Raw genomic sequence first — 12,193 nt, 5'->3', positions numbered from 1 at the left:
GCTTCTAAAGGACATCAAAGTCCCCATTAAAATAATAGGCTGCCCAAATGGGCTCTCAAGACCAGAGAAGTCAGGGCATCGGTCACGGTGAAGCTTAAAAGGATTTCAAAGGGACTCATTGCCTCAAGAAAGGGGTAGAAGTAGATAAATCTTGTCAATGGCAAGTGGCAGGACATTAGTTTATTTTTCCTGGATCAGCTCTCCCAGGAGGAGACTTCGAAGCTTCTCAAAGGAAGCATGTGAATCTCTCTTCCCCACAGTAATTTAGTGGGAGGGAAAGGTCACCTTCAACAGCCTTGGAACAAGAAAACCTTCCCTGGCAGAACTCCCGTAAGAAGCCAGTGAGCCTTAAGGTGGAAGTCGAGAAATAGCTAGATCTTCTAATTCTGATCCTGGTTCAGAAATCCACTCTTTCTTCCTTGGAGAGTACATAAAAATTACATACAAGTTAACAAAAAAGTTACATAAAAGTACATTAAAATGAACAGCCTTCTGCAGTTTCTCTAATCTCCCATAGTTGGGGAAAGGGACACAGAATCATCTAATGTCAGAGCTTAGATGGCCACTTAGAACAGAAAATGTGAGAGACTGGAGCACCCTTAGAATAGACAACGTCAAAGTTAGAGAAGGGTTTAGAACAGACAGTGTCAGAGCTGGGGAAAGGTTTAGAACACAGAATGTCAGAATGGGAAGGAACTTTAGAACAGAATGTCTGAGCTGGACAGGACTTACAATAGTGAATGTTAAAGTGGATAGGGGCTTTAAAAACAGAGAATGTTAGCGCTGGAAGGATGCTTAGAACATAGAATGTCTGAGCTGGGAGAGACCTTAAACTATAAAATGTTACAGCTACTAGGGGGTCTTACATAAAATTGCAAAGCTGGGAGGATCCTTAGGACAGACATTAAAGTTAGCAGGAATCACAGAATACAGTGTTGGGACATGATACTGTTAAAGAAACTGAGGCCCAGAGAACATCTGTGTCTACAAGGTTACACAGCAAGGCAATGGCAGAATGAGAACTAGAAGCCCAGGCACCTGCCTCCCATGTCACCTGTACTATACACCCGCTCTGTCATGATTTCGATTCACCCTGTATTATCTACCTTATCCTCCCTGGGTAACACCATGCTCGTGAAATTGAAAGCCAAGAGCTCTGTGTGTCTCTGGGATTTCAATGCTCTTGTCTGTGCCTTCTTTTTAAAAAGTCAATTTCTTTGAAGAATTGGAAATTAAGGAACCGTAAACATCCATTGCTTTTCGTACACTTAGCAGGTGTCAGACCCTAGGTCTGTGAAAATTCTAATTGGCCTTTGAAATCCCCACTGGTTCCTTAGCATCATCATTTGTGGTGTGAAAGCCAGGCCAGTCACCAGCCTCCACTGCACATCAGGTGTAACGTCCAACATTGAGGCTCAGAAACTGATCACGTATTGGTATTTGCTGTGGAGATACTTTGGTCATATTCTGGCTTATTTCTGAGCCCAAAGACAGTTTGGATGCTTTGGCCAAAGTCAGTGAGAGAATAAAAGCGAAAACTAAAAATGAGATTGACATTCTGGGCATGGGGAGAGAGTGAAGTCAGGAAGGCCTGGGTTCTTCTGTATGACACTAGGCAAATCATTTATGTCTCTGTGCCTCAGTTCCTCCATCTATCAAATGAATAGCGTTAGACTTGATGATTGCTAAGGTCCCTTCCATATACACAGATATTATTTTATGATTTTACCCCTTTCTTTCACCTAAAGTACCTGGATAACTGAGAATTTGATATCAGAATCTGACAGGAACATAAAGGGATTCATTATCTTTTTGAGATGAGAGGGTTAACATTTTTTCATTAAAAGAAAACTTCTATTTCAGGATTTGATGGATGATAAAGTTTATATCTGAAGACAAGACTCTAAATGAGATTAAGTGAAAATGATCTAATAGGGATAGGGAACCTGTAGCCTCCAGGACCTCACTTGAGGACCTAGAGGTTCACATATGTCCTTGAGGCTGCAGGTTCCCCACCCTTTGAGACGCTGGCAGTGTTATGGCCTTGTTATGATTAACTAGACAGGTCCTGGAAGGACAGCACCTGATTTCTTTCTAGCTCCATAGAAACTATAAGCACTTGTAGTCCTCTTGCAAAGCTTTCAGGAGCCCAACATTGCCTCCATACCCAAATGAGGCAACTGAGTAAGACCTCAGAGAGAGGTCTTCTTAAGTCCCGAAATTGTAACTTGGTACTTCATATTCCTAGCCCTGCAGCCTAGCCCATTTACAATAAGGAAATAATCATGGCTAAGGAGCACCTCTGCACTTTGGAGTCAGGAGAGAAGAAGAAGGACTATTGGCCCTTTACCAGAGCTGAAGCTTTCGGTAAAGCACTGCTTGTTGTTGACTGTTATAGCAGCTTTGTTCCAGAGGATACGGAGAAGAGCAGAAGGACCACTCACCTTCTCCTGGCTTGTATGACCTATGGTCTTACCCCTTGGCCTGACTCACTTTCACCTTTCCAAACTGGCTGGCTGGATACAAGGTCACTTTTACCCAAAGGGAAGTTCCTAGCTTAGCATAGTCCTGATACATAGCAGGTGCTTAATAATGCTTGCTGAACAATTAATGTTTTATTGAGGATCATGTTTAACTGTCCTATGGGCTGTTCCTATGGAGATCTAGGAATCTGCTTTGGTTTCTAAATGAGGTAAAACCTTGAAGAGAAAAATCAGAGAGTGGAGCCTAATTATACAGCTTATAATGCAACCTGTGACACAAACAATGCAAAATAGGAAAAAATTCAGATAAAAGAAAAAAGTAAATGATCATACCTTTTTAGCCTTATTTCTCAGTGTGTATCCTCTGAACCAACCTGTCAGGGCACAAAAGAACACACAATTCTTTATCTAAATAAAGACAATTCCCAAATCTTGGCAAGGTGCATTCTGATTCTTCCGTGACCAATGTTGGCAGAGAACTAGAGAGAACAAACAAGAAACAGCTGATTGGATAAAGTGGCCTGAATTTGAAAGGCTTGTTTTTCTTGGAACCATACCTGGATATGAAGGATGTAGGATTTCATCATTGTAGGGGAAGTTCTAGTGTGGAAATGCCCTCCACTGATACCAATTGCAACCTATATGTTACATACCTCTTAGGTACCTCTTCTGAGGTCAAATGAGATAATTTTTTTTTTTTTTGTATTTTTGGAAACTTCAAATAGATATGTCCATTTATTATTAGTAGTAGTATAATTGTTACTGTTATTACTTCTAGCATAATCATGTTTCTTATTATGAAGAATTACTATACCTAGACCCCACTCTACACTATTATTTTAGAAATTTGCCAAATGCTCTATGGCTATGATTTGGGAAACTGCAGAGGACTTGCTACCTCCAGTTACATTTAAGAAACTTAAGCAACCAAAACCTTTTTATTGATCTTTTGGGTTTTTTTAAGTATCATTTTCCTTTCTGAAATTATCCTTCATCTTCTCCAAGCCAGCAAATCAACCCTTGTAGCAAAGAATTAAAAAGGAAGAGAATGTGGGGAAAATAGCAGGTAAGCAAAACTAATCAAGGCAACAAGGAAGTTTAACCCTACAGTTCACACACGCACAGTCCCCTGTCTCTGCAGAGAAGGGAGAGAGCTCACTTTCTACTCTCCTAGATAGAGAAGGATCATGGGATCTCACAGTTCTTGAGCCAGAAGGAAACTCAGATAGATACTCAGTTCAATCTCACTTTGTAGATCAGTTAACTGAGGCCCATAGATCCTAGAATCAAAATCTAGTGCTGGAAGGGACATTGGAGGTCATCAAGCTCACCTCCTTCACTTTGCAGATAAAGGCGCTGAGGTTCAGAGAGGTGAAGAGGCTTCTCTGAGGTCATCCAGGTGGAACTAGGATTCAAACCCAGGTCCTGGATATTCAAGGTCATTGCTTAAATAAGTATTAGTGGCAGGTTGGAAGCCAAATTCTCTGCTTCCTTATCCAGAACCAACTTCAGTTACTATTATAATTTTTTTGCTATTTTTTTCCATTAAAATTATTGTTGTGATCTATCTATCACAACAAACCCAGGGACTATGTGAATAAAATTACAAAACACTTTTCACACAAATAAAGTCAGATCTAAATAATTGGAAAAATCATCAGTTGCTCTTGGGAAGGCTGAGCTAATATAAACAAAATGAGAATTCTACCTAAATTATTAATTTCCTTATTCAGTGCTGTGCCAATCAAACAACCAAAGAATTATTTAATAGAGCTAGAAAAAATAATATCAAAATTCATCTGGAAGAACAAAAGGTACAGAATATTAAGGGAATTAATGAAAAAAAATGCTAGGGAAGGTGGCCTCACCCTACCAGAACTTAAACTGTATTATAAAGCAGCAATCATCAAAACTACTTGGTATTGGCTAAGAAATAGAGGGGTAGATCAATGCAATAGGTTAGGTACTCAAGACACAGTAATCAATGATTATAGCAGTCTACTGTATGATAAACCCAAAGGCCCCAGCTTTTGGGATAAGAACTCACTATTTGACAAAAACTGCTGAGAAACCTGGAAAATAGTATGGCAGAAACTCGGAATAGACCAATATCTTACACCATATACCAAAATAAAGTCCAAATGAGTATACAAGTTAGATATAAAGGCCGATACTATAAACAAATTAGGAGAGCAAGGAATAGTTTATCTGTCAGATTTGTGGAGAAAGGAGGAATTTAGGACTAAACAAGAAACAGAGAACATTATAAAATGTAAAATGGCTAATTGTGATTACGTTAAATTGAAAAGTTTTTGCACAAACAAAGCCAAGCAACCAAGATTAGGAGGGAAGCAGAAAACTGGAAAAGAATTTTTACAACTAGTATCTCTGATAAAGGCCTCATTTCTAAAATATATAGAGAACTGAGTCACATTTACAAGAATACAAGTCATTCCACAACTGATAAATGGTCAAAAGATATGAATAGGCAATTTTCAGAGGAAGAAATTAAAGTTATCTATAGTCATATGAAAAAAACGCTTCAAATCACTATTGATTAGAGAGATGTGAATTAAAACAACTCTGAGGTACCACATCTCACCTATCAGATTGGCTAACATGACAAAACAGGAAAATGATAAATGTTGGAGAAGATGGAGGAAAGTTGGAACACTAAAAGTTGGTTGTGAGCTGATCCAACCATTCTGGAGAGCAATTTGGAACTATGCCCAAAAGGTCATAAAAATGTGCACACCCTTTGACCTAGCAATACCACTTCTACGGCTGTATCTCAAAGAGATCATAAAAATGAGGAAAAGCCCCACATGTATAAAAATATGTTATAGCAGCTCTTTTTTGTGGTGGCCAAGGACTGGAAATCAAGGGGATGCCCATCAATTGAGGAATGGCTGGACAAGTTGTGATATATGAATATAATGGGATACTATTATGCTATAAGAAATGATGAGCAAGAGGACTTCAGAAAAACCTGGAAAGACTTACATGAACTGATACTGAGTGAAGTGAGCAGAACCAGGGGAACATTGTACACAGTAACAGTCACAGTGTGCAAGGACTGACTTTGCCCTTCTCAACAATGCAAGGTCCTAAAATACTTCCAAAGGACTCATGATAAAAAATGCCATCCACATAGAGAGAAAGAACTGTGGAGTCTGAATGCAGAGCGAAGCAGACTATTTTCTTTTGTTTTATTTTGCTTCTTATGGTTCCTCCCATTTGTTCTAATTTTCTATACAATATGACCAATGTGAAAATATGTTTAATAGGAATATATATGTAGAGCCTATACCAGATTGCCTGCCATGCTGGGGAGGTGGGGGAGGGGAAGGGGAGAAAATTTAAAACTTACAGAAGTGAACGTTGAAAACCAAAAATAAATAAACTTTAAAAAAGAAAAAATAACAAAATGAATTGTATGTGTAATGAAATTCTGAACTTCTGTTACATTTGATTATTTAATAGTGTATATTAAATTTAACAAGGACCAAAAAACTAATTGTTGTCATTGCATATATTTCAATAAATAATTAAGTCCCTACTATGTGCTAGGCACTGTGTGAGTTATAGGAGATTTGAAAACAAAAATACAAAAAAGAGGAGAGGAGAGGAAAAAAAGAAGAGAAAGAAAGTAGGACTTTTATAGATGAAGAAAGTGAGGCAAGACAATGTCATTATAACAATGATAAATATAAACATTCCAGCCTTAGGAGAGCCATGATGGACTCCAAGCTCTTGGCTAGCCCAGGAGTGGTTCTTAACCGTTTTTGTGTGTCCTGGACCCATATGGAAATCTGGGCAAGCCTATGGACCCTTTTTATGAATCATGTTTTTAAATTCATTAAGAAATAAGAAATGATTTTACATGCCTAAAATAAAACACATGTTATTATGAAATTGTTTTGAAATATAGTTATCAAATTATTTTAAAAATAAGTTCACAAAACTCACAATAAGAACTCTTGCTCTAGGCCAGATGTTCCCAAACTTATTTGGCCTACCCACCCTTTTTCCTCTTACCCCTTATCCCTCTTGAAATCTACTTTCTTTAACCCTTTACCTTTTTTTTAAAATGTGTGTCATTTCAAAAAAAATATAATTTTTTAAATAACACATCTTAAATTTTACAATTTATTGTAAATTTCTGACTTTTCCCCTACATTGAAATATTGATGATTCAATTTTGCATTATGTAACTATATAGTATCATATTATAAACAAGTCATTACACATACATATTCCTGCTGATGCATGCTGGACTTCCCGATAATGCACAATATGCTCACCTGCCAACACTTGCTTGTTAAGACCTGTTGGTAGACTTGACTACTGATTGGTTATAACTTTCATTTTATGTATTTATTTGGAGAATAATGTTATCATTGTGACTTTAATTCTTTTACACAATATATGAAACAGGCATGAATGGTTTTTCAAAATTCTCTTCTCTTTTTTCCTTATGCTTCCACTGCTCCCTTATTTTTATTCAACACCCCCCAATTGCAACCAAGGCTATTATGCCCCTTCATCTTTCCAGCACACCCCAGGGGGATGGTATTGCCAACTTTGGGAACCTATGCCTACAATTATGGATTTAAAGTCAGAAGGGTCCTTAAGAGGTCATCTAGTTTAGTTATGTGACTTGCCCCAAGATCTTCCAGGCATTAAGTTATTCGTTGTATTTACTGCATCACACTGCCTCTATCTACACTTCCTGGAAAGAACCAAGTACTTAAAATTGCGGAATCTCAGAAGGAATTGGATTCTTCCTTCCTAACACAAGGCACAAAGAATCACAAATTGTCTCCAACTTGGAAATGGCCTCACAAGTCATCCACTACAACTCAGATATGAAGGAGACCTTCTACATCATATCCAACATGTGGCTATCCAGACTTGGAACAAAAACATCGTTATGACCTGAACTTAGTGAGGGCAGCCAGATGCTGCCTGACCTTCTAGCAGATTATCTGTGGTTTCCACTCTCTTAAAACCAGTTTTTAAAAAAATCTTTCCTATGAAAAGATCATTGTCCTTGGAAGAGAAAACAGAAGCATTCAGAATCTCAGAATCTTGCCATCTGCCCTTCCCCTGCACACATATCCCATCACTATCATGCTCCCCATCCCACCCCCACTCCTACAGTTTTCCACCTCTTTCTCTGGGAAACAGTAAACATTTCAATGCCACTATTGCTTCTGAAAAACTATCCTATAGTTCTATTGGATATCTCTCTGAAAGTTAGGGTCAAAACACTCCTCCCTCCCTGGCCATCACTCCCCTATATGTCTTGTCTTGTCCTGTTGGGATGTAAGCTCCTAAAATATTTTTCTCACTTGGTATTTATATTTTTAGCACCTAACACAGTACCTGGCACATAGCAGGTGTTTAATAAATGATTTTTCATTCATTCATTCATCCATCCATCCATCCCTTCATCCATCTGTCCATCCATTCATTAATTTCATCTTTCCAGTCCTAGCAACAGTGTGGCAACTAATATTTACTGAGTTGCCAAGACTGACTTGAATGTGAGCCCTGGGGACTTGTCTGGAGTCACACACCTGGTATGCTCAGAAAGTAGTCCTAGACTCCAGTCTCTACTACCACCTCACAAAGCCTCTCATATATAGTTATATCTCTATACTTGATTCATCATACTGGCTTCCTCTTCTTTGGTATCTGAGAGCAGAAAGCAACACAGTCTAGTAGTCCAGGACTTTCATTTATTACCTGTTGCCTCAATTTCCTTCTCTATAAAATAGGGATTTAGACTAGAGGTACCTTGAATTTGCTATATGATCCTATGATGGGAGGCTGGTCCAAAGTCTACTCCCAAACTTCCTGCCAATGTTTCCCTCCCTTTTTGTCCTCCCAACATTGATTTCACTCCATTCTCCAAGAACCTCTCATACGTCTCTGCTGGAAGAGACCCAGAACATGTACCCCATTACTACCCTTAGGCCCACCGTCCAATTCTCAGGGGTGGTTGCTCCCTTGGAAGCATCCTACTTTTGGGGACAGATACACCAATGTATCTTAACCATTCACGGGCTTTTCCATCCATAATGCTAATACCTTAGTAGTCAGTCAATAAGCATTTATTAAGTGCCTACTATGTGCCAGGCACCGTGTTGACTACTGGTGGACACAAAGAAAGGCAAAACAAAAAACAAAAACAAACCAGTTCCTACTATCAAGGAGCTCACAGTCTAATGGGAACTATATGAAAACAATTATGTACAAACAAGTTATGTAGAGGATAAATGAGAAATAATGACCTTCCCGTAGAAGGTGAGATGTGAAGGAAACCAGGTGGAATTTAGGAGGGTGAGCTTTTCCAGGCATGGGGAACAGCCAGTAAAAATATCCAGACTCAAAAGATGGAAAGTCTTATTAGAGGAACAGCAAAAGGGGTGGCGTCAGTGGATGGAAGAACACACTGGTGGATGTAACGTATCAAAAGATTGAAAAGGGAGTTAGGTTATGAAGGGATTTGAATGCCAAGTAGAAGATTTTGTATTTGATCTTGGAGGTAATAGGGAGCCACGGGAATTTTTTGGAGTCAGAGGTGACATGGTCAGACCTGTGAAAATTACTTTGGTGGTTGAATGGAGGATGGACTGGAGTAGGAGAGACTTGTGGCAGGCAGACCAACCCAGTAGGTGATTAAAGTAGTCCAGGTGTACGGAGAGGAGGGCTAGGATGGGGGTAGCATCAAAGGAGAGAAGATGCTGTTAAGGTGAAATCAACAGTCTTTAGTAACAGCTTAGACATGGGGGCTGGGGTTCGAGAGGTTGGGAGATGGAACACTTGAAGGGTAGTGGTACCTTTGAAAACCATAAAGAAGTCTGAGAGCAGAAAGGGTTGGAGGGTGAGGGGTGGGGACGTCAATGAGTTCAGTTTTGAACACATTACTGGACATCTAGCAGATTCCAGAACAGAGAGTTTAGGGCTAGATCAGTAGATGCGAGAATCAATCACACTGAGATGATAATTAAATCTGTGGGACTTGAGGAGATCACCAAGTGAAGCATTATAGAGGGATCCACAATGCCTCTGGACCTTTCCATCTATCTAGCAGCTGAAAGGTCCCTTAAGTCTTGCTTTCCTCATTTACAATGTAAACTCCTTGAGAGCAGGGACTGGCTTTTTCTCTTTTTATCTCAAGTACTTAGCCCATGGTGAGTATTTAATAAATAATAAGCTTTTCACTCATTGATGTGAAGAATTCTGGTATAGACATAGCCCACAGTAATGGACAGAAAGCTGAATTTGGAAGTCAGAGCCATCCAGGTTCAAAAGCTGCCTTTGTTGTCATGTGTTAGCTGTGTGAACAGGCGATGTCCTTTGACCTTTACTGTGACTCACTTCACCTTAGGTGAACTAATATCCACAGTAACTACTTTACAGGGTTGTTGTACATTACAGACTCGACAATGTGTGCCAAGTGCTGAGCAGATCTGAGGGCCACTTATTTGATTTACATTCAGTACAGTAGATGGTATATGGTAAATGAATATTGGCAATTACTACAATGTTTGTAGGAAAAGCTCAGATCAGTCATGGTGCCCTGAGAATAACAAAACCCAGCCGTTCCCAGCCAGCATTCTCAGCTGGGATAGAAGCCGCTGAAGGATGTTCTAAACAATCCTTTACCAAGCTGGTGAAAGTAAGATAAACATGTTCTAGGGATCTGGTGGCATGGAGCCTTTGAAGTAATCCTATGAGCCCCCTTACCCTGAGGGGCTGCAGCTGTGGGGGGGAGGGGTGGGAGAGATGTCACCAAATTTCTATCATCAGTAGAATCAATTGGCATTATGGGATGGGAATTCTGGAAAGAGACTAGGGTTGCATGTATGGATCTGAGCGTCATCTCCATAGTGAGGATAATGGAAACCATGGGAGTGAATAAAATCACCAGGATAGAAGAGGGTCCAGGACAGAACATTCATCATTCATTCATTTATTGAACTGTGAGGGGGGTATGCTTTCCAGGAGTGGGGGCACCAAGGTTTGAGAGAGAATGCTGAATTTCAGGCAAGAGTTACGGAACAGCTTTGGCTGGAATTACACTGGGTGAAGGGGAATAATGTGAAATGAACTTGGAAAGGCTGTCTGGACCCAAAGAGTGAAGGGTTTTGAGTTGAATAATTTGTATTTTATACTGGAGGAAATAGAGAGGCACCAAGCATTTTTTAGGTGTGACATGGTGAGGCCTATGCTTCAGGGGCAAGTCTGTCTAGTAGAAAAGAAAGGGGCAGGAGGACCACTTAGGAGTCTGCAGCGGCTCCAGTAAAAGAAGGTAAACCTGGTACTAGTCTAGGAAGTCGAGAGAAGGGGGCAAACTGAGAATTGTAGAGTTAGAAACAAAAAAATTTAGGAACTCATTGGCTATGATCCAAGGACTCAAGGGAGAGCTTCCTGAGGTGATACTCCCTCTGTCCTCTGCTCTGTTAAGACCCCATATAGAGTATTATGTTTGATTCTAGGAGCCACAGTTTAGAAAGGATATTGATACGCTGTCGAGTGTCCAGGGAGAGGCAATGAAGAGGTTGAAGGGTCTAGTGGGTGCCATATTGTTGGAAGAAAATGAGAATATTTATCCTGGAGAAGAGAAGTCTCACAAGGAGGATGAATGTATTTAGGTATGTATTCAGGGCCACTGTGTAGAAGAGGGATGACACATGTTCTACTTTGTCCAGAAGGAAGAACCCTGGTAAATGAGTGAAAGTTACAGAGAGGGAAATTTAGACTGGATAAAAGGAAAATCAATTGGCACCATAGAAAAGCAGAATAGATTGTCTTGGGGGGCAGCAGGCTTCCCATCAATGAAGGTCTTCATATAGAAGCTAGATGCCCAGTTTGGGGCATGTTGGAGAAGGGAATTTTGAGACGGTAGGAGTTTGACTGGTCAGAAGCAGCTCAAAGTGGTGGCTAGAGATCTGGCCTTGAAACCAGGAAGACTTGAGTTCATGAGTGCCTCGGACATTTTCTGGCTGTGTGGCCCTGGGATAGTCACTGAACCTCATGGCACAATCAGGCAACTCCCCAAGGCTAGACGTTAAAAAAAGCAAGGGCTCACCTACGCTGGGAAAGGGTGTTTGACTATCCCTTCCTCCTAGATACTCTGCCCTACTTGGGGTCTCATGATACTGCTTTCTTTTGGTATTCCAGTGGTCAAGAGGAGAGAAGGGGATTCTTCTTGGCCTCCTTTGATGGATGGCCATTCATGTCTTACTGCCTGTGTAGGTATGAGTGTTTTCTGGAGCAATCTCCTTAGCCCTTTCTTCTCTTTTTACAGTTTCTTTCTGGGTGGCCTCATTGGCCCCCATGGATTCAATTATGCTCTCTAGGTAAACAACTCCCAAATCTGCATACATAGCCAACCCTCTCAAACTTAACAGGTCCAAAGAAGAAGGGATTCTTTTCTCCTTATACCTGCCCCTACTCCATCCATTATACCACCCTACTGCAAAGCTTTGGGGTCTGAACCTTAACCCTTTCTCTTACCACTCTTTCCCATGCAATCAGTTGCCCTGTCTGGTCACTCTGCCTCCATGTCTGTCCCCTTCTTACTGCTCAGAGAGCTGCCACCCTAGTTCAGACCTTGGACTGCTGCAATAGTCTTTTAAATGGTTTCCCTACATCCCTGTGCAAGCTATCTTACATATATCTGCTACATAAATATT

At 40.3% G+C, this 12,193-nt stretch overlaps 1 protein-coding gene across 2 annotated transcripts in view; it reads right to left on the bottom strand.

Annotated features, from left to right (window-relative positions):
* The window catches only part of DOCK5 (dedicator of cytokinesis 5), a 247,758-nt gene that overhangs the window by 156,513 nt on the left and 79,052 nt on the right, over window positions 1-12,193 (bottom strand). For both annotated transcript variants that reach the window (XM_072636751.1, XM_072636826.1), the window contains exon 3: window positions 2,817-2,857. In XM_072636751.1, the coding sequence (XP_072492852.1) occupies window positions 2,817-2,857 (41 nt within the window). The remainder of the gene's footprint in view (window positions 1-2,816; window positions 2,858-12,193) is intronic.

Source organism: Notamacropus eugenii, chromosome 1 (assembly GCF_028372415.1).
Source record: "Notamacropus eugenii isolate mMacEug1 chromosome 1, mMacEug1.pri_v2, whole genome shotgun sequence".
Lineage (NCBI taxonomy): Eukaryota > Metazoa > Chordata > Mammalia > Diprotodontia > Macropodidae > Notamacropus > Notamacropus eugenii.
This window is presented reverse-complemented; position numbering and strand designations above follow the sequence as displayed.